A 26,146-nucleotide genomic window follows, 5' to 3' on the forward strand; every position below is an offset into this window, starting at 1 on the left:
GCATCGTTAAAAGCAGTCTTCATTCTTCTATTGAAGCAATGGTTTTGAAAACTTGTCTAAACTGTGGATATAGGTAAAGCAAGAAGTGAAAAGATACACCAAAGTAAGAGGAAAGCAAATCACAACACAGGAGAGAATAAGGATTTATAAACAAAGTTGCACAGAGAAAAGTAGCATGAAAGAGAGAACTGAAATCTACTGCAGGGTATTTGGGGAAGCTAGCGAGAAGAAATTAAAAAAAAAAAAGTTTGTTGGATTCATGTCAGAGCCTATCAGTATCCTGGAAAAAGAGTTACAGAAGCATTACCTGTGGCAAAGAAAGATGGTTGTGTTATGCTTGAAAAAATTACCAAGTTTGTTTTCTGTTGACCTCTCTGTTCACTGTTGTAGGGCTATGAGATATATAAGGCACATTATGCCATTTGTGTCTTTTGCGAAATAGCTGTTTCATATGTAGCAGCTGAATTGCCCCTGGGGAGAGTGCTTTTTCTTGAGAGAAGTAATGAAAATATGTCATAATTCCAATTGCATTTACTATTGTATAGGGAGTCTCCTTATGAATACACAGATTTTAATCCATATACATATTTCCTTCTTTTTGTACTTAGGACTGATCATATATCTGTGGATGTTCTCAAGTATGATAGAAGTAGCCAGCCATATCTTTGAGTTATCAGATTTGTGCTTTCCTGTCTGGATTTTGTTTTGGGGTTTTCAGATTTTTTTGTTTCTTAACTGAGTACAAAATATTTATTCTGTTTTCTTAAGGATTTTAACTGTTAAGTGAAGATAAGTTTCTGAAAAAGCAGGTCCACAGTTTTTCTACAATATATTGGAAAGGCTATATCTTAGTTCCCCTAATAATATGTTAGGAAGTAAATATGTCCTTATTGGCTTAATTCTGGTCTGTTTATTTTTTAAGAGCAAAAGAACACATGGAATGAACAGCTGCAGAAGACTTAGATTATTTTACTTCACAAGCTTTTCTTCTAAAAGCTCTAACAAACTACTGAATGCTTCTCGCATTGTATGTAAAGACTGGTACTCATGGCATTTCCAATACAGTGATGACTTAGCTGTGACCAAACTAAACAAAGAAAATATAATCAGGAGAATAGTGACTAATGCAAGACCAGAAGTACAAGACTGCTTTAGTATTTCCTATGCACCAAGGCAGATTTATATTCTCATTATTTCTCTTACCTAATGTTATGCTACAGTAGAGACTGTAGGTTCACGGAGTCTGACAGACAACAATATATCTATCTGTAAGGCTAAGATAAAAATATATATTGATTCCCCCAAATGTGCTGACATTTGCATATGCTACTCTAAATAGTCCTTAATTAAGAAGAGAAGAACAAAATGTATGGCAGGTTCACATGTTGCTGCCAACCCCTTTTCAGCTTATTCTATGATTCATAAGCCCAGGTTGAATGAGCCAGCCAGAGATGCAATCAAAGCTCTTCTAAGACTTGTTTTGAAAGAGGGACTGAGAAGGAGAGCTAGGAGTGGCATGCCCATTCTTCCTCATTTTTCCCCATTTGTGTTTCCCTCTCCAATTTTCTTCTTTAAAGTTTTCGGTGGATTCTACAAACTATTCAGCTACTTATACCTACTTATTATGTGCAACCATTGGAGGGAAAGCTGCTTTCACATTTCATATAAAACCTTTCAGAATATAATTTTTATGTGCCATTCCTGGCTTTCTAAAGTTTGCTCTGGCTGAAAATCATTCTGAGGCTAGGGCCTCATCCAGTCTGCTTACTTTGGCATATGAGATCAAATTCTAGTTTATTTTAAGCAGCTAGTTACAGTGATAGATTCAGAAGACCAGCTACACAGAAGTTTCAGAAAACCTTGCTCAGAATATCTCCACACATGTTGGTTGAAGTGCTGTAGTAGTGGGCAAACACCTAAAGAAAATAATTACTCTCTGTGTCACTGCTCCAAGACCTTTGCCTCAAGATAAGCTATTTCATCTCTCTGAGGTTTCCATTAGGGAAAAAGGTAATGCAAAAAGCTTATTTTCAAAGGACGCTTCTGGTCAACTTCGTGATGCACAGATGAATGGTGTGATTTTGGCTGGTTGGGTGCAGCATCTAATAGTTGTGGTAAAAGCTCCACGGACAGAGAAGGGAATCACTGAATGTAGAGCATTGGTAAAAGAAGAAAAGTCCATTATGGAAGATTTTCTTCCTTAATTTTGTATTTTCCAGTATTCCTAGGTATAGGAGATTAGCTATAGTTTTAAGAAATACTTTGGATAGGTACCTTAAATGCCTGTACTCAAAGTGGGAGTCATTTCATTAAAAGATTTACTTGTTAGAAGCTAGGTAGTCTAAAGCAGCATCTTAATCCCTTCCATCATCAGTGGAAATTGGTAGGATGAGTCATTCTTTGAATGTGTCCATTTTTTGTTATCAGCTCTGCCAGCTTCCTAGGTGACAAACTTTCAGTTAATGAATACAGTTTGGGCCAACCATATAGTATTTCTCTTCACTGTGGTTCTTTTGCAAGAATATCTATCTACACATATACATACTGGTATAATATGTCTGTATTACATATCTGCTGTGCCTCATTCCTTAGGTCTTTTTTTGCTAACTACAGCTATTTTATTACACAATTATTCTTGGTTTCTTGCTGTGGGAGGTAACATGCTGTGTGTTGCACTGAGTTCAAATGAGGGAAAAAGTTCTTAAAATGTTTTCCTAGCAAATATACTAATACTGCAGATCTAAGAGGGCCTATTTTAAAGGGGGTGGAAGCAAGCCTTTGAAGGAAACCAGGATGAAATGGAGTTCAGTGTTTTTACAATATACGTATCGATGCTTTCTGCATTATTTGTATTTCATTCTAGACCTAGCTGTTTACCAAAAAAATTAATGTGTTTTTTTTCTACAGCCTTTGTCAAGAGAATACCACTATGGCAATAACTTTGGTTATATAGTGGCATTCAAGCCATTTGGTGAGAAAGAATGGAGAAGAGTTACAGTTACTAATCCTGAGATTGGCCGATATGTCCACAAGGATGAATCAATGCCACCTTCAACTCAGTATCAAGTAAAAGTGAAAGCTTTTAACAACAAAGGGGATGGGCCATTCAGTCTCACTGCTGTCATTTATTCAGCGCAAGATGGTGAGTAAATGTTCCAAATGAGTTTTACACTGTGGGTCCAGATCAGCACTACCAACAGCAGTAGAACTTGGTCCTTGACACTGATTTGTATAGCAGGATACATCTTCAGCAGGAAGGGCGTGTATTTATTGCACACAACTTCCACTTTCTGCCTTCTGTGTGATGCAGAGCACTTGGCTGTGCTTGCTGATGATAAGCAATACACAGCAAAATGCAAGGTTCTTCATACAGCCTGTTAAAAAATTTTAAAATATATTAAAAAAAATCTTCCCTACACAGCAGTTGCCTCAAACATTTAGATCTTTATTCAGCAATGTCTCTGTGATCTTAATACATGTATTTGACATAGGCTTAATTTTTTTCTTCTTTACAGACCACACTAAAGCCTAGTATTTTAGTAAATCAGTATCAGAATTAAGCCCAAAATTGTGAAGGAATGATAGTTCAATTGTATCTAGTTACATTTCCAGCATGTTTAGAGTTTCATTTAAATTATCCCTCATGCATTCTTTATTCTGGTTTGCATGTTAGAGCTATTAAGTGAGTAATTTAATAGAAACATCCTTCACATTCTATTAAAATATTTTTTCTTAATTCTTACTGTAATTGTTTCACATGCTGTGATCTTTAGGATTTAAGTTTAAATGACATAAACTTAGCAGAAGAGAGAAAGTACTGGAAGAAAGTTTACCTTAAATCACAAGAAATATATACAACTTCTTTAATTGCATTATCATCACTCAAGCCTTTTCTTAAATATGCAGTTTATTAATTTCTGCCAGAAACCCTAAGAACTGCTAGTATTTTTCTTTCCATAGAGTAAAATCTCCACAAAGTCAACAGATGTAGACCAAAGAGCCAGGAGGAGGAATATGATAACAGGGCCACATTCTCACACTTCCGATTCTGTTCTGTACTCTGTGTACTTTATGGAAGATTTATGTTCATGGTTCCCATTAGCACTAATGGGAACTTTGCTCACAAATCGGCCACACACAGAGAAAAGACTGAAGAGCCCTCAATACCAAGCTGGCTGATGAGGAGAATACTAATCTTTTTTCTCAGGAAAGCACACCTTAGCAAATCATCTTCAACAGCCACTGCAACAACACAGAGGGGGCTTTTGTGCAATTGTATAAATGCATTAGTAAATAGTTATGCTGTCATGAAAGCAGTATCAGTCAAATTAAACTTAGTATCCATCCTTCCTCAGAGACTTTATCGACAACTGACTGATAAGCTCCCACGTGTTTATGTTAAGATTATCCAGACCATGCCAGGAGTGGCAAGTGTTTGTATGGTCTCCAAGTTCAGGGACATGGTAGAGCCTAGTAGCTCAAAAAGACAGAGGAAAAGCAAATATGCAGTAGTTCCAGCTTCCAGATAAAGGGGTCACTTGAGTGGCTGCTGAATTTCTGACACAGACTTTAATGAAGTCCAGATACCCGATAAAAAACATTTGTGGATAAATTATCCCAGATACAGACTGCAAAAGAAATAGAAGCTCAGTGAACATACTTTTTTGATTTCAAGCACAAGACTACAGACCTTACCAGTAGGGCTCACAGTTCCTGTGACCGTTACTACTGCCTATGTCCATATCCTATGCCCATATCCTATATCACTACTACAGCAGAGGTGTGACCGTTTCTACTGCTATATCCAATTCAGGAACTTCAGGGCAGGTTAGAAGGAATTTTTCCAGATGTAATGAAAGTTACTCTGAAGGAGTAACTTGAGGAGAGAGTTGTGTCCTGGCATCAGAACATGAACAAAATCACTTCCATACCTTGTAGTATGCTTACTGGCTGCCAGCCTGAACTTTGTATAGTTTTTCTTAGAAGGTAATTGTGTGATGACCACTAGATTTTTAGTGAAGAGAATATATTGTGATGATCACATGATTTCTCCTTTTATTGGTAGAAATAGTGAATTAGCAGGCTGGGGGATAGCAACTGATGCCATCTTTCTGGCTCAGGACAGGCTGCAAAATATTTATAGAACATAAATGACAAATAGGCATGTAAATTATTCACAGCTCATAAACAAGCATGAGCAGATGAAGTATTGTTAGAGTATTGTATCAGAAAAAGCCCTGCCAGCTGAAACATTTCAGAATGACATTTTTTGGGAAGTTCTGTAATGGATACAGTAGAATCTGGTAGTGATTTGGGAATAGATTAGATGCTCACAACTATTCCACCTGTACTTCTGTACCTTTGAGTCAGCAAGTGATGTTATTACTGTTAAACAACACAACTTCTCAAAGGTATTAGGGAAATCTTAAAGCAATATGGTCATGCAATATTCCATACAGATAGGTATAAATATGCATATATACATAAATATAGTGGCAGCTTTTCCACCAAGTTGTGTATTCTATAATAGATCTGTTTCTCTAGTTGTAGCTGTGGGCATTGTTATTCCCTTCAGTGACTAGGGAATTTCTGTGTTCCCACAGAATAAGCCAAGTTCCATGTCTGACAACTGCTAGTCATATCTGCCATTGCTAGTAGTGACTAATGATTGCTAGTAATGAGTGCACAGGCCTCTTGCTTATCTAAATTCCTGTCATTGTGAAAACAATTTTGCAATAATGTATAATTTTTAATTAGACATTTGCATTATTAACAGCCATTGAAAGACAATTACAAAAGGTAACTTTGCATATAAGATTATTTTGTTACCTAGGATACTTTTCATGAGAGATGTTAGTGATTTTTTTTCTTAACAGTGGCTGTTTTGATGCATAGTTGACTGGATGCCCAGTTGGAAGATTAGGTATATGAAAGCTTTCCTCAGCTAGGGCTGCCATCCCTGTCTGTTGCAACTTGTTTCAAAAGGTTCAAGACAGAGAACTGTTGTTAACTTGGAAAACTTTATCTTTTACAGACATTGCTAAGTTTATGCCTTTCTTTATTCCTTACCTCATTTAAAATTCAAGCAGCAGTGAAATGAAAGTAGACTGTAATATTCTAAGCCCTGGATAAAAGTCAGCATATTATGATGGTCTGTACTCTATGTTGTCTGCTGTTCAGAACTAAGAATGCAAACAAAATCAAGCTTATGATGTATGCCTTCCTGAAAGGTGCTTTAGATTATTTCACACCTATATTTAAGTTTGTATGTGCCACTGGACAGCTGTGTATATAATATCTGCTCTCACAGAAAAATTGTATTATTAGGGCTAAGCGACATACACGAGTATTTGTGTGTAACTAACTTAAAAAATGTCATGTATATAATATATGGGCTGCTGTCCCATTTAGTAAAAGATCACTGGATGCTTCAAAGGCTTTATCAAAGGTTTTTTCAGTTTACATAAATTTCAACTTTAAATCTGTTGAAGTGTAAAAATATATAGTCTGAGCCAAGTAACAGGATCATTGCTTTGTTTTTACAGAGTCATTTTCCTTAAGATCATAACTGGACTTGAAGTTTACTCAAGGGGAACCAGATTAAACAGTAATACTTAGCTCAGTGATGTCAGGAAAACGATATAAAATACTGAAGATAATATAAAATACTGAAGTGAGAGAATCCCTGTAAACAAATATAATACAGGATCATACTGAATGTTTAACATATGTTTCATCTTCCAGCACCAACTGAAATACCTACAGATGTGAGCGTAAAGGTTTTGTCATCTTCTGAAATGTCTGTTTCTTGGCACCATGTTTCTGATAAATCTGTGGAGGGATATCAGGTGAGTTTAGTAGTGACAATGTCAATCCATTTATTAATTTACTGTTAGTAGTTATAGCCCACAATAATTCCTACTCTGGCTTTCCATCTGTTAGAGTTCACTTCTCTTTAGTTAGCATGTTCTGTGCAGATTTTGCATCTTGAGAAATAGATTATTTTTGGTGTTATGTACTTCATTACTAAAATAGATTAAGAAATGTATTTTGCACTTTTCAACTAACAAAAGGCACCATTATTTCATGAAAGAATATTGTGTCTTTTATGTAATTGAATGCCAATCTATAGCTTAAAACATATTGAAATTAAATTTTGAAATTAAATTTTAAAATTCCAATACATATGCAAAATTGTAACTAACTCTGGCCCACCTAATTTACCAGCAGTTATTACTATATTTCACCCACAAACCCTGTAGTAAGTGGGACTACTTGACAAAATGTTAAATCCAGTCTAACAGAGACACTGCTATTGTGCAACACAGTGATGTTTTCTTGATGGATTCTATTCTCTACATGAAAAAGAGCCTTGAGGCATGTTCCATCTCATCCATCTCAATGGTATTACTGGTGAAAATTGTTATTGTCCTTCTGCAGAGGTGACAACAGCCACAGGCTGGGTGCAAGGAGAAGTGGCCATGTAGTACTCTAGCAGGGGAAGTCTTAACATCATCCCTGCACAGTATATGCTGGCAAACGGCAGTGTACAGTCTGCTTACTTCGGCTGCAACCCAAAATAGGGGTTTGGGTCTTTATTTTGTTAGTGACTTACCTTGGGATTTAAGTTTTCAACTACTTGAAAATTTCCTCTATGTTACAAAATAAGGACATACAAATGAATAGTAATCTCATTGAATGTGTTTTTTAAATTAAATCTATGAATAAATAAGTAATACTTGGGTTTTTTAAATTTCCTGATCTCTGTTTCTGTCTCCATGAGATTTATGTAAAACTTTTGTAATACCATAATGAGAATAGTGTCCCGTGTAAAGGTTGACGGTACCGATATAAAGTATTAAAGTTACAGAGGGCACTTAATTTCAAACAGGACTTTGAAATTAAGACACTAATATCAGTGGCAACTCCTAATTTACTAAGGCAGTCCATTGGTTTGGTGTCTCATAAGTTAGAATAGGATGGACAAATTGATGGTCATAGATGAGATCTGTGAGCTGAGCGTGGACAGTGCTGTAGCAGCATTGCACTCCCAGGCTGGACAGTCTGCCCAGAAACTTCAGAAGTCTTCCCATGCAGGACACACACTTGGCAGGCACACACCAGGGGATTTCTGGGAATGTGGAGCGTGACAGCTCGTCAAGAGTGGCAGCTGCTCTCTCTGGTGGATAGAACAGCAACAAGGAGTGCTGATAGAAGCTGAGATTACAATTCTGATAGATCATGAAGATGGATGTTCAGAGTTGTAGTAGGGAATAGGGTAGTAAAGCAGGAGGGGCAAAGATAAATGTGGAAATAACATGGCAGGAGGACATGCCTATAGGCAACCCATGTTTGGCCATTTTTTAAAATTATACCGTATTTGACATAAAGACATCTGAGTTGTATCAGGGATCATCAGGGGAAGAAAGAAGGAGAGAGGATTTGGCAGGAAAGCTCAGGATGAATGGAACAGTCAATAGAAAAAAAAAAAAAAAAGAAAGAAATTTAGGGGATCTTTGGGCTGAAAAGAGAATAACTGTTAGAAAGGTGAGATATCCTGGGAATGGACCATCTGCTACGTAGACTATGGATGTTTGGGGTGTGGCCTGGTTTTGCTAGCTGTAGTGTAATTTTATCCACCTATTTGTGGAGAAATACACTTTCAGAAATTCAGCATGAACTGACTGGCTTGTAGATACACAGTGAGGAGCTACATTAGAATATAAATTTCTTCTTTTTTACTTCTCTTTTTCTAAGACATTCTTCTGATTATCAGGACTATGTAAAAAATTCCATCTGGCTAGATGATAAACAGACCAGTAGTCCCAAACTACTGTCCCAAAATGCTCAATAAGGTGTTAATTCTGAGATATTTTTCCACAGGGCAATCACCAGTCTCAGACTAGTAGAGGGATAGGCAGCAAAAGGAAACCCCTTGCTTCTTCACTGAGAATAAAAAGAAAAACTTGTGTTCCTGAAGATCAGAGAACCCCTATGAGTCCTGAAGGAGCCATAGGACGGCAAAAATAGGGAGGGCTGTTCTGGAAGGTTAAGGCCACAGATAGCATTTGTGAAGTTGCAATAAAAGTTGTGGTGGAAGGAGTATTCAAAGTGCATTATGAAATTCTAGTGACTATCTCTGGAAGGCTATTTGCACTGATAAATAGTTACCTTTAAATTACTGCTCAGGTGTAACACAGGTTAATAGAAAACATTATACACCAGAGCACCCTCTCAGTTTCCTTTTGGTCTGTATTATTACTTGAAAATTGCAGAATTGGCTTTTGAATGCTAGAGTTTAAGAGGTGGGAGTGCCCTGAGCAGAGAACCTGAGGTATTTCACCTGTGACACAATGCTTCTCGCACCAGGAGGAGTCAGATTTTCCTGACACTAATGCATACTGTCAGGATGACTGCCCCCATGGTGATGAGTGTGAGCTGATACATTTTGCCATTACAGAGGAGTATCCTCAGCTCACACTTAAAGAGATAAGGTATGAAAACTATCACCATCCATACAGAGAATTTAAGATTGATGATTCTTACAATAGACTGCTAACAGCCACATCTCTGCAGTGCATGCAGCACCAGTGACGCTATCTGTATTTCACGCTGCTTCTATGCAATAGATGTAGGTTTATTCTATTAAACAAATTTATTACTACTCACCATCATTGTCTCTTCTAGACTGAAATATGCTATTAGCATTCTTTCTCAATATGAGTGTATTTTTGTGTAGAACTTTCAAGAATATGGAAGCTTTTGTTTCACAACACCTACAGAAAGAGTTTCAATATATTAAAGTTTGAATAGAGGAGAAGACCATGAAAGACAGGTTTTTCCCTGAGTTTAGCACACAGGTCTGCACTAATTCATGATGGCTAAGGCATTCCTTTGCACAATTGGCTGATTTCCTACAAAAACTCCAGAGCTTGGTTGAAATCCCCTTCTATGTCCTCTGGGGATTCATTGCCTATGGATTACCCTAACAAGGTAAATGCAGAGCACCAGGAATAAGAAGGCTGTCTGGGGCTACTATATAAGCTCTTTAAAAAAAAGAGAGAGAGAGGCTACTCAGTAGAGTGGGGAAATGTGAAGCAATGTGGCATTTAATTCCAAATGCAAGAAAGAAATTTCCAAATTATTCAAGAAAGTTTGAAATTATTTAAAAACAAAATGAGAAATGTAGAAATAGTATAAAGAAGATAGTAATTTTCTTAGCTCTCAGGGAAGTAATTTTTTTTTCTTTTTCAGGAGTTGTTACAATGTTCCAAATATATAATTATGGCTGTGTATTAGAGAAGAACTTTCTGTGTTCATGACATATAGCTTGTGCAGTATAGGAGTAAAATCCACAGCATTGCAGCCAAGAACTATTGTATTTGGGATGTACATTTTATTTAATTTTTAAATTGTATTACTTCTGTCTGAAATGTAATATGTTCTCTGTGAAGAAATTTGCATTTTTATTCATTGTTCTCGCTTGTCTTGATTGATGCTCTGTGTTACTCCTGCATTACACCATTAGCCTTCCTGTACCTTTTCGATCTTTAGGTAAAGCTGTTAATTAACATAATAGAGCATACTAAAAAGAAATTAATTATTTTCCAATGGCCAGCTAAAATCAACAAAGCTACTACTGGTCCTATCGCAGTTAATAAACTTTTGGCCACCTAGAACTTTACAGACACTCTTTTGCTTTAGGCTAGAAACTTGTTTGAACTTCGAGATAGACATGATGTTCTCTAGCTCTTGATGTACATGCCTTCTCTCACCTGAGTCAGCCACTTGCAGTTAACACCTTATGGTGTACAGCTGGTTGCATTCAACAAGACCTGCATATCTACAACAGTAGGTTAATTATAATCATATAAAAGAAACTCTGACTTGAAGATCACTATCAGACCTTCAGATGAAATGGCTGTCACAGTTTCAGATCCATGCCAGTTTGAAACCATTAATCTGGTGGATTGCCACACTATTGCTGAAGCCTGCAGAATGGACTGGGTGCAGAGTCCTCATTTTAGGGTAAAGGCTGTTTACTTGGGAAAATAGGCACCTTTGTAGTATGAATTTTATGAGTGTGATTGCCTAAATTACAGCAAACTGATGTTTAGGATGCTAGTGGATGATACTTTCTGAATAAAATGCAGAACATATATTTATAGAACTGAAGATTATCTTTTCTTGCCTGTTGGAAATCAGGTATGCATGCTGAACTTAAAAAGCAAATCCAGTTTGGTCTGCAGGGACAGTGTGATTTTCCCTGCAGCAGGAAGCATGATGAAGACCACTAAGATTTCAGATTTATAGTAATCAGTGTGAGTAACCTGTAACACTGGTGGGAAGGACTGTGGCAAAAAAAAACATTGAAAAGAGACAAGCTCCAAGAATTATTTAGTTGACAGTAATCTCTGTGTAGTGATACTGTTCTCATGTCCAAAGACATTTGAAGTAAGTAAAGAGAAATCCCCTGCTAAATTAAATATTGTAATTTAAATTTAAATGGGAGAAAATAAAGCCTTACCAAACAAGAGTTGAACCCACAACTTGTAAAGAAGAGAACTTGTAATATTAACACTTTGACTTCATAGACAATTAATGTCAGAAGAACAGAAGGTTAAAGCAGTTACTATTTAAAAGACAAGATGATAGGATACCAATAATGTCTTACAAAGTAAGATTTTTCCTTGAGCCCAAATTTACCAAACAGTATTAACTTCTTCCTAAAAAATTTAAAATGTGTTCATGTAGCATACACAAAATTCATTATGAAATCAGGCAGAAGCTGAGGGTGAAAACATTCAGAACCAAAATGCAATGAGCATGGCTTTCTGCTCTTTCAGGTTTGTGCAGTAATTTAGTTTTATGCAAATGGTTATGCACCAGACAAAACCCAGAGCCTGACAGTGTTTCACTCTCATTTGCATCTCACAAGGCCATGCAGAATAGGACCCTATGGGATGGCATCACTCCATAGGAATTACACTGTTTTCACCTGGTGCTTTGTAATGCATAATGAACAAAAGTAGGATGGAACAAGTTCTTCAGGGGAAAAATAAAAAAAAAAACCTAATGGAATTTCTGTGTACTCTTAATTGGCTTTGGTTTTTAAGGTGTTACAAGCTTACAGTCATGTTTTTCACATATTTTAAATATTTTCATGTACTTCATCTACTTTGACAAATGCCATATTGTGCTATGAAACCTGATTGGGTTTAACTGAAAAACATTAGAAAATTGTTATGTACACCTATCCAGACCTACACATGCAGCTAACATGATTGAATACTTTGCTTTCCATAGATAGAATTACAAAAGGCCTAAATTTGTAAGACATTCAAAACAAAACACACCAAAAACATTCTCAGAGTTTAGTCTCTACTACTGTAAGAAAATAATACTAAAATTCAGAGTAGAATGCAAAAACAAAAGAGCAAGAAGAAAAGAGTCTTGTTCTTTGAAGGCATTATCCAGCTCACAGGCTTCTGGTGACTTAGCTGGGAACAAGTAAAACCACTGTGTGAAAAGTTTAATAATACATTCTACATTTATTTCTGCTTTTTTATGCCTATACACAACTTGGTTAAAATTACAACCTGTAGAACGAATTCTATGCTACTGCTATTAGATTTCTTTTAGCTGGCTTGTATCTGAATATACAGTATAGAAATACATCCATTTTTTTTTAACATTTATTTATGATTAAATATCTTAAGTTTAACCCTCCAATTGCCATGCTTACAGATTCGTTACTGGGCTGCTCATGATAAAGAAGCAGCTGCACAGCGGGTACAGGTGAGTAATCAAGAGTATTCGACCAAACTGGAAAACCTGAAGCCTAACACCCGCTACCATGTGGATGTGTCTGCCTTCAATAGTGCAGGCTATGGACCTCCCAGCAGCACCCTTGATGTTGTTACAAGGAAAGCACGTAAGTAAATGGAACATTGGGATGAGTATAATCATGTCCATCATGTTTTCAAACATGGCTTCTCATTCATATACCAAATGTTCTCTCCTCATGTGATATTGCTTCTTAGTCTGAAAATTTCTGCTAAAATTCTCCTTCCTCTGTTTTGTTGCCATGTATAATGGGGATATCTTACAAAAGGCAGTAAAGAGGCTATGCTGATAGGCTCAAAAGAGGGTCACCTGAAAGCACACATCAGGTTTCTTAGGGCTTTGTCCAGCTGGATCTTGAAAACCTAAAGGGATAGAAACTGCACGACCTCTCTGAGAAACCTGTTCCAGTCCCTGACTTATTCTGAACATCTAGTCTGAGACTCTTAATCAATATTGTGCGTTTTTGTTACTCATCCTCCTGCCATGCCATCCAAGAGCTTGGATCGTTTTTGATAAACCCCCTACTAGGACAGGGCATTCTTGGGTCCCCTCCAAAACTGTCTCACCTCCAGGGTGAGCAAGTGCAGCTCTTTCACCCTTCACAAATCAAGTGTTCCAGATCCCCATCAGGTTGGTATTGCTCTGTTGAACTCACTCCAGATTACTAGTGTCTTTCAAGCATTGGGAATCCCAAAGCAGGACATAATATTCTAAATGATGAGCAGCTGAGACCAGCTATTACTTAGGCATTGCTTTTTTGTTTAGTCAATGGTGACTGAAATGTGACCAGCTGCCATTTTCATCAGCAGCAAAGCAGCACATTCAGCCTTGAGAAGTGGGTGATCTGAATCTCACCCTAGAATTAACATACCATAACAGGTTTTTGAATATTGCTCCTGACTCAGTGACGATACCTAGCACTAACATTGACTGAGCAATGTAAGAAAAACATCTTGTGTATTTAAGAAACCATTTTCTGGGCTAATTTGAGGATTTCTGTCAGTAAAGTAGTGTATTCTGCAACTTGCACCTGCAGGATTCATTAATAAGAGTCCATTTCATAAACTTACTGTGTAAGTTATAATGAATTTCTGCAGTGGGGTACTGTTATTTCTGCTGATCTGAGTTAAATGATGTAGAAACGGCTGTAAATAGTTGATTGAATATTTGATCTCAATGAATAAATATGATTTACACCACATTTCTGGGAGGTTCTGAAGGTAGTTGCATGCCAGCAAACACTGGTGGTCAGCAAGACAGTGAAGAGTGATGTTGGCCACTTCCCTTCTGGCAACACAGAAAGGCAGACCCACAATGCAGCCACTGCACAAAGCCATCCAAAATTGCCTGGCTGGAGCTGTAGCAGTTCATTCCAGGAAGGAGACTCTCTCTTGCTTATATGTATGGCAGCCTAATTTCCATATTCATATCTTTAAATTTTTCCATGTCTTAATAAAAGCATCATTGACCATTAATGAAATCTTATTTATGTGTACATTATACATATGTTGCTTTTCAGCTCCAAGCCAACGCCCAAGAATTATCAGTTCTGTAAGATCTGGTTCAAGGTACATCATTACCTGGGATCACGTGAAGGCAATGTCAAACGAGTCTGCCGTCGAAGGATATAAAGTATAATCTCTGAAAATATTTTTTATCTTTATGTATGGTTTGTGTAGTGCATTTTATAGACAGTGTTGAATATTTGTACATAATCAGACTTACACATACTTGAATGTTGAAGAGAATGGTATCATGCTCAGCAATTGCAACCATCCAGTAGGCGTAGGGCAAAGCCAGTAGGCTTAGTCAATATGATGAGAAAATATTTGGGCACTGAAATTCATTTGGGTGGTAAACCATATAAAAAAGTTCATAGCAGTGACTGCAACAACCTCATTTCCCACATGATCACAATTATACTCTGTTGGCTTAAAATAATGCATAGAAAAGTTATAAAAACTTCATAGTTTTTTCTTTTATCTCTATACATTGTTCCAGTTTTCCTTTCCCATCTCCATGGGGGTTACAGTTCCTGAACCATGAGTTTTTCAAGTCTGGGAATGTAGATGAAGGGAAGGGACCTCTACCATCATTAGATGCAGTTACTCTGTAACCACAGCGAGTGTATATACCGACTATAGGACATATAGAAAACTTCAGCTATCAATTCCTGTCTAATGTTGCTGCTTGCTTGGCAGTAAGAAAATTAGTATCATATTCTTCATTTGCAAATTTGAATGAGGAGTGAATTCCTTCCTGGGAATTGCTAATAGTATTTCACAGAGGTTATTTCAGAAAGAAATGGGATTTTTTTCTAAAGGTCCCACAAGACATGTACTATCCCATTTGCAATAGTTTAGCATTGATAGTTAATAATAAAATTTATAATTGTCGTATTTATGGAAATGTTTGTAAATTTTATGTCAGAAAACCCAGCTGAGCTCTCAGATTTTTATTCTCAATAACAATGCCATTCTGTATTGTTATTCTCCATCACTTAATTATTTATTTTGAATGTAAGTGCTAAGATTATTTTTCAAAAGGTGGCAAAATTTTGTAACAGAAAATGAGAAGACATCCTGTCTAAATTCACCTTGCGTAAATATGGAAAAAAGTTGTAATGTATGTGTGTGTATGTCTGTATATATAATGTTTCATATGAATAAAAACCTAATACATTTTTATTGACACACTGTACATACAGAAATAGATCTTCATGGAAATGTAACATTTTGATAACTATATTTACCATTACTTTCCTAGGTACTTTATAGGCCAGATGGACAGCATGAAGGCAAGTTGTTTTCCACTGGAAAGCACACGATAGAGGTCCCCGTCCCCAGCGATGGTGAATATGTTGTTGAAGTGCGAGCACACAGTGAAGGAGGAGATGGAGAAGTAGCCCAAATAAAAATTTCAGGTGAGCAGATAACTTCCCTTTTTCTTCACCACACTTCTTGGAAATTTTTACTGAGTGTTTTCCTCTTACATGCTATTGAGAGATGGGCACGTCCAAAATGGGAAAGGTAGCCCTTCATGAGTGACTGCACTGAGAATAAGAGTATATCTTAAAACATTTTTGAGGGCTCATAGTACACACAGGACACTTCTGTAGCAGTGTAGCTCAATCCTGGAAGCACTGCCAATCTTCCAAATACCAGAGTGCTTTTACTGGTGTCTCCAGTTAGGCTGCTGCTTCGATTAGTGTCCTACAAGCATAACCACATTGTGGAGACCTCAGAATCTAGGTATCAGCTTGAAATAACCCCATAGTTTCTAGCACCTTTTGCCTCTATCTCATTCCTCTGTCAACTGTCACTAAAAGGAAAATAATAGAGAAAAGGAGTGGTCCACAGTGATCCCCAGACCACTTGCCAGGGAAGTTCCACTACTCAGTGAAAAGGGGATCTGTGGCATAAAAGTGATAAATAAGTAATAAGAAACTCCACATACTCTAATTCAGAGTGGTCTGGATGATTGATAAAGGAGGGATCATGGCTTAGGATAGTTCAAATTGGGCTCAATGTTTTCTCTAATTACAAGTCCAGACATGGTCTGTGCATCTCCTTCCTGTTAGTTTTTTATCTTAAGTAGTTCCTTGGCACTATTCGGTTTGAAAGAGAACATATGAATAGACATCAAATAATTGGATAGTGTCTTTGCAAGGTTATAATTCAATCACTTTCATTGTATTCTTGACTTTTTAATTTAAAAAATTAACTTGGGTTTTAGAAAGGATTAAATGTCAACAATACTCTTGTCACAGAAGCAATGCAATCATTATTATGGCTTTTTAAAAAGAACAATGCTTGTGCATATTATCTGTACTGTGAGGGAAGCTGCCCATGCCTGAAGGAGTGGACGTCCCATCTGCAGGTTTTTAATAATATATACGGCTTATATCATCTGAGCTCATGAGTATTGCCATTTTTGTTTGTATGAAGTTCGTATTTTTTGTCTACTTTGTTCTAATGAACACCTGCACAGTTGATATTATTTGCATTTTTTTTAATCTGTGTTTTTCTGGCTTTAGTGTCTGAGCATTGTTTCCTTTGGTAGCTGTTGTTAAAGAGTCTTTTTGTGTCTAATACATTGTTTCCATTAGGAAATGTATCTATACTAGCAAAGTGACTAATCAAATGTTTAAAACACTGTGTGCCTTGAATTTCTCCTCAGTTACATTGCCATCAGGTCTTAAATAATTTCATCAACTCTTTTCTTCACCTCTCCAGCTTCTGATACTTCCTTTAAGACTCTAGATACTATATATGCCCTGTGTTCAACTCAGCTGTCTGCAGAGATATTCTTGCCTCCCTACACTTAGCTACTTCCAGCATTATTCATAAAAGGCTTTCTTTAGACATTTATTACCTTTCATGGGGCTATGAAATTATGTTCATCTTGTTTATCCAACACCATCTCTAAATCCTTCCTGGAATCCTTGCTTTCCAGGATACAGTATCTCATTATTTTCAGAGTATCACTACAGTATCAGGTCTCTTTTTAACTATAAGTTTTATTTTGCCTGTGACTATGACAAAGCACAGTTGTTTTGAATGGTTCAAGTCCCTATGCTGCCTGAATTTTTATATTAATATGTTGTCTCTATTTGCCATTTTGGTTCCATAGGTGCTTACTTCTGCTGCTTTTGATATAAATATATGGATTGCTTTCAGTCTACAGCTGTTCAGTGTGGAATTGCACTAGAAATTCAGTGCCCATTCTTCAATAATTGTGGTTTGAAATCTGCTGGTGACTGAATTCTTAATCCATTTAGCATATGTGTTAATTGTGTGTACCATATTCTATGAGAGTTATTTGGGGATAGTAAGTCAACCACTTAAAAAAAATCTGAAATGTATTGTTGTATTATCATACACCAGGACAATCACTTTTAATGTATTTTATAAGCTGCAAAAAAGTTGAGGCAACTGCTGTCTTCAGGACATGTCCTAAGTATCTTTGTATCAAACATGCATTGCAACCTGCCACTGGTGTGGTGCAAAGAGCCTTTAAGTAATCACAGCTCGCAGATTACTTCCCAGTCCAAAAGCATCATGTCAATGCAATATCAAGCACAAGCTGATCACTCTTGCCAACACTATGACCTCTCCCAAATGTGCCTGTACAGAATGAGCACCACTGGGAGAGTTAGCACCCTGCAAATGCTGGTTTGCAGAGTTTTGTATTAAACTGCTTTCCACGCTGCAGACAAGTTCTCATCCATAAATTCTACCATACACCAGCTAGACAGACAGGGACTGTGCCTCTAGTGACCTAGACAGAGGCAGCATTCCCTGGACTTAAAGAAAATTTGAGAGACAAAAGGCAAGGTAATCTCTTTGGAACATATAATATACAGCCAATCAGGAAAAAATTGCAGGTTATTTCTAGGCTGCTTTTTCAAAAAGCAGAACAAAGTATATCTTTAATGCCTACACATAGCAAATTATGTCTGCTAATTTTTATTCTTAAGGAAATCTTCCAGTAATGCATTAGGGTTTAGAATAATTATCCCAAAAGAAGGATAGAGTAATGAAATTTCTTTTAAATTACAGTTTTTCTCAGAGAATTACAAAGAGAAGATGTAGCTTGATAGGAATGCATGTTTTGGTGCTTGACTGACCAAAATGGAAGTTACATATTTACACAGAGATGTAAACAATAGCTAAAGCAAAGCATAGGAATGGCAGGATCTTAAACAAGGGATGTCTATAACACCAGTGTGTCATCCAGATGAGTTTTTTTTCCTGCTGTTCACTGGGTATCAAATCCAAAGTAATCTATATAATATGGCTGAGTTAGGTATCTAAGCTCCCATTACAAACAGTTCTCATGTAGGGTGTAATTCAGATTGTTAAACAAAACCTGCCCCAGGATGTTCCTGCTAAACTGGGGCATCTCAAATGTCACATCCAGGGACACAATTCTGACAGGAATGATATGAAATACAGGGGACCCGAGGCCTTCTAGGTAGGCAGGTTGTCTTGGTTTGGGACAAATTTGGAAGGGAACTTCCAAAGGGATGATTCCTTAAAGGGCAAAATTCAATGGTCCATTCTTCCACCTGTTCAGGTGATAAAATTCCTTCAAGAAAAGTGGAAAAAACTGTTTCTCTAACAAGCAAAATATTTATAAGCATAAAAAAAATGAAGAATGTTAAACATTAAAACCTTTTGCTGTTTTGAAGAGTTTTTTTCAGAGTTTTTTCTGGGTTTTTGATCCAGAGCAAGTTTGCACAGTTCCAAGGAAAAAAAAAAGCCACAGTCTGGGGAAATTCTCTGCCTCACCTATCTAAAAACTAACTAAAAGCAAAGGAGAGCTCTGTCTTGCTCCCTGTCTGTGCTGCAGACGATGCTCACTGAGAGAGAGCTGCAGCTCTTGTCTCTTTGGTTTTGAATACAGCTGTGAAAAAATTCCACCGCTTTTCCATCTCCCCCCACTTCTCTCTCATATCTATTTTAAAGGGCACAAAACTTCTTTCTGGGCTAAACAGATGAATAGGAATACAATTCAGCATCATAAAGTCATCCCAGAACAGAGGTGGAGGCCAGACAGGACACCAGGACACATCTTTCATCCTATATTTTGGGTTCAGGAGCACTAACTGGCCCTGAGGTCCTAACATAGGAATTAAAATTATAACATGTTTTAACTAAGATAGTTACATTTGAAAGTCAAATGAAAAACAAACTAGATTTTATTTCATTTCTGTCTCAATTCCTTGTTCAAGGGAAAAACCTCCTTTTTGTTTTCCTCATCCTCTTCCATGCCACACAAAACCCAGTCACCTGCGAAAAGGGAGGCAAATATCCGGCAGCTACTTTGCTCTCATGTAACTGGTCAGCTTCCAACAGGTTACACTGTTTTAGTTGAGAATGAGACAAATTAAATTTACCAATCACTATCTAAAGCTATCTTGCATGCCTTTCTTTTTAGTGAACCTCTTGAAATAAAATTTCTTATAATAAAATAACTCTTTGTATATGTGCATTCCAGCATATAGCTATAATCAGTAAAATACAGCCATGATATTTTGTATTTTACTGGCCAGTGCCTGTTGTAGAGTAAGGAGTTTGGAGATGTTTTTTAAGCCCATTATAGTAAATTAATGAGCTACACAATTTAAAATTCATTCTTGAGTTACCACAACCAGATGAAGACTGGAATGACTTGTTTAACCAATGGAGTCTTTTTCAAGAGTTAATAATAGGCTTATCTGTTTCCTTTGAAATATAGTAAAGGCGGAGAATTTTTTTTGTCTCTTTCATGATTTTTGGACTGCAATGTTTTGTCATATTACTAATATTAGCGTAATCAAAACAATCTTGCAATCAGTAGGAACTACAACCATATGGTGCTTGGTTCTTTTTTCACTTCACTTGTGTAACTGCACTGGCCTCAGTGCAGTTGCTTTATGCCAGAGTATGGAAAAATAGTTTTAAAATTTTCAAGTTTTAAAATTTCATCCAGGGTGGGAAAAAGGGGAGGGTTACTCTTCTTATTTTGATAAATATTGGGGAAGAAAGGGAAATACCATACACCTTCAGCTTCACATGTGAAATCAGGTTGATGTCTCAGTTTTAATAGTGTCATGGACAAAGAATAATTTATGTATTGTATATGTTTATAGCAATAGAACAAAATTACTGTTTCTCTGTGTTCAGTGCACACACACATCAATATACACATATGAATTCTATTTGCCAGAGGCATATTTTAGGATCCTGAAATAGTATTTACTTTGAAGTACAGATCTTTTAAAGGAAAATCCATACATTTTGCCTGTACTAGTTTACAAAATCTTTTTAATTATTTATCTTTTAATTTTTTCAATTACTGTTTGAAAGGGGACAAATGTTTATTGTATACATTATTATCAAGTAAATCAGGTGATCAATCACTTCTCATGTGTTATAATCAAGTTTTTCATTGTGATTTGAAAATGCCCATCTGTTGCAAAGATTGTTGTAGTAATAAGAGGAGGTGAACACGGGTAAAAATCTTAAGCAATACTGAAGAAAACAGACTCAGCCTAGCTGGGGCATGAAGGTTCTTTGTTCCTTGCCTTCAAACTTCTTATGTATCTGAAAGCTTCTACTAAACTGAAAGTAAATTTCCAAAAGAGCTCTCCTCTAAAAGAAAAGTAATTTCCAAAATGCATTTACTGTTGTCTCATGACTAAAAATTAAGTAGAAAATACTCAGAATGCCCTCTAACCTGGAACATATGTATACTTAAATCAACATATTTTGTTCTCTGGTTTTTTTTCTTGATTTTTCTTCATCATCACATTTTGTTTCATCACAATTCTAATTTATTGGTTTTGCCTCCTTCCAAGATTTAATTTGATTGAATAAGGTGACAATTCCTTGCATTACAACATACTCAGTGATAGAACAAGTGTTTTCTTGAAAAGCCATATTTTCATTAATTTCATTTTTCCTCTTATGATTCTATTCAAACTCAAAGATTAGACAGATAGTGGAAATATTTTAATATCATATCATATATTTTCATTTCATATCATATTTTATTAATATCATATTTTTATTTCATAATAGTTATGTTTTCGTAGTCTACATTATCCTCTGATAATTGTTTCCTTTCTTTCCTTCTGCAGTGACTTTAATGCCTGATTTAAGATTTTTTTTCTGCCTTGCTGAAGACCAAGGCCAAGTTGAAGCTTATCTGTCCTGTTGGACAAATTTATTTTCTTTGCTGCTTCTCAGTCCATCATTTTCGTTGGCTGCATATTTTTCCAGGCACTCCAGCCCTGGGTGCTGCTTGTTCCCATTGATCATTCCTTGTGGTGCTGCAGTACTCAGGGAGCAGAGGGAGGGAGTCTGTGCCACCATTTTGCACCTGAAGAGTTTCTGCTTTTTACCCATTGCACCCTGTGGCTTTTTAAATGTGGACTATTTGCAAGTCAAAAAGAGTGACACAGCTGGTATATAGTTGGGCTGAATTTATTTGTAAGAAAAATTCACAAATCCTCAGACATGCCAGCTGGCCAAAGATCCTCTGCCTAGATCACAGAAGAATCTGCTCATGCTATTATTTGTTGTGTGCACAACTTTAAGAGTATATTTTATAAAAAAATATTACCAGTTCTTTTCTACTTTACTCTCCATGCAAAAGAATACGTAATGAATATTACTATATGTGAGGGGGAAGAGGTATTTGAGAAATAACCTATGTTTATTGACAGCTATTTAATAATCCAATGACTGAAAATTTTCTGGTTTTTCTTGAAGTCCAGGTCATCTTTTCATGTTGGCAGCCCAGGTCTGTGGCAGTGCTAGAGTCAATGAAAAAGAAATCCCAGCTGCTGACAATGCCAAGGTTCCAGGTGCTATTGCCAGAACAAAACAAAATGTTTCCTTGACAGAATTTTCAAGTAGGAGACTAACATCATGGGGTGGAAAAAACACAGAGACCATCAGCAGCAGTTCAAATATGTTTTTCTTAGAACTGTTGAAGCTGTTCCCCAGATGCACATCAAACCTCAGCACAGCACAAAGCATGGGCAGATGGACAGACAGCTTTGTTTCCATCCCATGCATCTACTCTGCTGCAAAAACAGTAAATCACAGAGTTGTGAATCACTCCATAGTGCCTTTCTTGAAAGGTTTGTGGCACAGGCAAGAGGAAAATTTCCTTGTGCACAAACAAAGGTTTCCTAGACAAGGGAAAGTTGGACACGTGATTTAATAATGATGCCAGTGATGCAAGATAGGTATATTATAATTAGTTCTGTTATTTTCCATTTTCCATGAGTAGTGATAACAGAATTTAAATCATGTCAGCTGATACTACCTATTTCTTTTGCAGCAGTCTTCCATGGAGACAGTGTTTCCATCTAGGACAAGAGCAATTTCTTCTCAATAGCCAGTTGAAAGAACAATAAACCCATCTTTTACTTTTATGCAGTTCAAAGAAATTATATTTCACCCCATTTCTGTTTTTCTGTTCTACCTGAGCAAATATGAAAATACTTGAGAAAACAGATACAAATGAAGCCTAATAGTTGATAAAGAAACTAATGACTGGAACAGGCAAAAATCCCTTCATTTTTGTCAGATGACCTATTTTTTTCATACAGAAATGGACAAACCTTAGACTCAAGGAGAAACAGAATATGAGAAGGCTTTGCAATTAACCTTCTTATAGCAAAAAAGAGAGTTAAAAACCAGATAGCCCTAATGGTCCTTGGATCCTGGACCAAAAGGAGAGTATTATTTACAGGAAAATGAGTAGGAGTTTGGTCATTCTTTCAGAAAAAAAGGAATCTGTTCTGCAAAACAGTCACAAAGGCAGACTGTCACAAATAAGTTTCTAGGTTGTTTGAAGAATCAGCAGCAAAGGAACAGCAGATTTAATGTAAAAATGAAAGTACAACAAAGTCTGTTGGCAAGGTTCACTCTTCTACTTACTAGGTGGACAAAACACACAGAGAAAAATCAGAATAAAATCTAAAATCAATCAGTCTGAAACTAAAATCAACCTAAAATTATCTACATGGAGGTGGGGAATGGAAAAAGATATGGAAGGGGAAGGGTAAAGATAAAAAGGAATAAGGGAGACTGTCCAGTTGTGTCAAAATGTTTCAAGGGGACCCCCTTTACCAAACTTTGTCTTCAGCTTGACCAATGGTTTAGGCCTAGAGGTTTTAGCAGCACTTAAACTTAACAGCACTTAATCAATGGCCTAACTCTAACAATTTAAGAAATGATTCTGTAGAATTTACTGTAAGCACATCAGTAACTCTCTTATAGGCCTGACTTATGAATGTAACATACTTGCAAATCTACAAGCAACGTTCACAGTACATTTGTTGTGGCATATTCACACTCACGTGCACACAGACCTAAAGGAGTATGTGAATAATTCCCTTGAGTTCAGTGAAGAGCTCATGTTGAATGAATTTGCATCTTCTCCACAGGCAAAGGGTTGAGCCTCAAGGAGTGTGGAATTATCAGCCCAGGCTGTATCCTTGGCATTTATCTGCAGTCCTCTGAGCATAGCAAAATTGAGAGTTTGCTGGCTCTGAGGGGCCCCATTCAGAGGGAGGTTGCAACTTGCTGTGGTCTGGGAGAGATCAAAAAGGTCCTTTTTTTCCACAATGAAAAGACACTGATGTTGGGAAGAGGGCCAAAAATATCATATATAAATATAAGTAACGTTTTTTATTTAAAGAAAATAATGATGTAACAAATTGTCACAAAGCCTTAAGAAATACATCAAAATCTGAACTGGTTTAATCATTTAGGCATTGATTTTATTTCTTTTGGGTATGTTTGGAAGACTGTTGCATACTGTTCAAGATGGCAGTAATATTTAGGATCTCCTTTCAGAGGTGTGAAAGTTTCATCCTGAATGTTATGTGATTGAAATGGCAACAAGGAATTTATAATACTAATAGAAAGCTGTGGATTACTGGGACTTTAGAAGGAGTTCCTGTGATACATAAAGATCTTGCTGAAGGTAAAGCCATCCAGCAGTTCTTCTTTTCATTTACTCAGACAGATGAACAACCACTTGTGTGAGAAAGGCTCCTGAGAATAGGAGACAGAAAAAAAGTTAGGTTAACTGCATGCATCCCATAGAGATTTATTTGATGTTAAGCTACATTGTGGCTATGCATTTCTATAGATAGATTAGTCCTAAACTTAAAAATATCTACTACAGTAATTCTGTACCAGACAGTAGTAAAGCCTGTGCAAGATTTTACTATTTTGCTTGGGACTGTTGGGGAAAAAAAAAAAAGAAAAAAAAAAAAAAAAACAAAAAAAAAAAAAAAAAAACCCTCCACCAAAAAAAACCCAAAAACTAAACCAGACCAATCAAAAAAACCAAAAGTACCCAAAACAAAACAAAACCAAAAACAAAACCAAAAAAACCCAAACCAAAATCATTAAAAAAACCAAACAAAACAAAACCAGCCAAATTTAAGGGCAGATGTTTTGTTTACTTAAAATAAATGAGGACTCTCAATATTAAGTTCACACATGGTGCATTAGAATGGTAGTTGGGTCATGTAATGCTGATTTGGTTTTGACACTGATTTTGATGGCTTTAGTTTGCAATTGCTTGCACACTGGACCCATAAAATGCTGGTTGAAAGGAGAGATCACATATTTTAACACAGAGGAGAGAAAGAATCATTAGGCACTACATACATCCAGCTCAGACCTGGCCAGACTTCAGAGGGAGCTTAATAATCCTTCTCTTTTAATTTACATCTATGTGTTTATTTGTCCACATCCATTAAGTCTTTATCTGGCATTTCTCTAGCTTTTAGAGGTTGCTGAAACTGACAAATCACAATTGCATTACTGCACAGAATTAAATCCTGTAGTCTGTTCTTAGGCAAAACTTTTCTTAACTTTCATTGATGAGCCGCAGAAGTGTACTAGATGTCATGCCATGGCAAATAGTGTTTCCAGTAAAGTATGGATCCTTACATGTACGTTAGTAATCTAACAAGAAAGAAAAAGATTATCTGTTCAATGTGCATTTATCCTGCTAATGTTCTGTTAATGTGCTGTCCAAGGATAAGACTTCTTTATTTAAGAAAACTGGTAAATATAGCTCTGCAACAGTGCCTAAACCTTGTAAGGAACCACTATTATAGATGAATTGCTAATTATTCTGGAGCCAGTAAGCACATCTCAGAGGAAGATTTATTACTCCTTTTTCTTTGTAGAATAACAACATGCAAACAGATGTTTCCTCATACTTACACATCATTCAACTTTACTCAGCAAACTTTTTGTCTTATTTTTCTCCATTTGAAGCATTCAGAATATTTATTTGTCTTCTAACTGCACTATCCTGGTCTGACAAAAGCAGAATACATTTTCTGTGGATATTCTTAAACACAAAACCTGTTTTTTTTCCCCCTAAGGCTTCATTCATTAAGAACTTCTACTCTGATATTTAAGAATAAAATTGAAATTTTAATATGCCTCATAAATCTTTAAAAATAAGATAAATATACCCTTGTACTTTCACAGTTTGTCATGCTGAGCTTGGTTTTATGCCTGCTGAAATCTCTGCTGCTCAGTTTGTGCATTACCTTCTGAGTATGGTGTTTCTTCATTTAACAATTTCTGAAGAGCTGTCCAGTGGGCCTGTTCCAGCAGTGCCTCAGGACCGTCAGCACCAGCTGCAAGCATTCTCTGCTAAGCGTTCAACAGCAGTAAGCTGGGTTCTGCACTGCCCATCTACCATCCTGATATAGGCAAGCCCTCCCTGGGATAAAAGAATAGCCAGTTCTTAGGCTCCATTGGCC

The 26,146-nt window shown here is 36.6% G+C and overlaps 1 protein-coding gene across 2 annotated transcripts in view; it reads left to right on the forward strand.

Moving 5' to 3' along the window:
• CNTN1 (contactin 1) overlaps positions 1 to 26,146 on the forward strand; it is a 215,760-nt gene that overhangs the window by 186,320 nt on the left and 3,294 nt on the right. For both annotated transcript variants that reach the window (XM_021545291.4, XM_085569439.1), the window contains 5 exons: positions 2,908 to 3,142; positions 6,745 to 6,848; positions 12,748 to 12,934; positions 14,366 to 14,478; positions 15,613 to 15,769. In XM_021545291.4, coding sequence (XP_021400966.1) covers positions 2,908 to 3,142; positions 6,745 to 6,848; positions 12,748 to 12,934; positions 14,366 to 14,478; positions 15,613 to 15,769 — 796 coding nt within the window. The remainder of the gene's footprint in view (positions 1 to 2,907; positions 3,143 to 6,744; positions 6,849 to 12,747; positions 12,935 to 14,365; positions 14,479 to 15,612; positions 15,770 to 26,146) is intronic.

Source organism: Lonchura striata, chromosome 1A (genome assembly GCF_050655825.1).
Source record: "Lonchura striata isolate lonStrDom1 chromosome 1A, ASM5065582v1, whole genome shotgun sequence".
Lineage (NCBI taxonomy): Eukaryota > Metazoa > Chordata > Aves > Passeriformes > Estrildidae > Lonchura > Lonchura striata.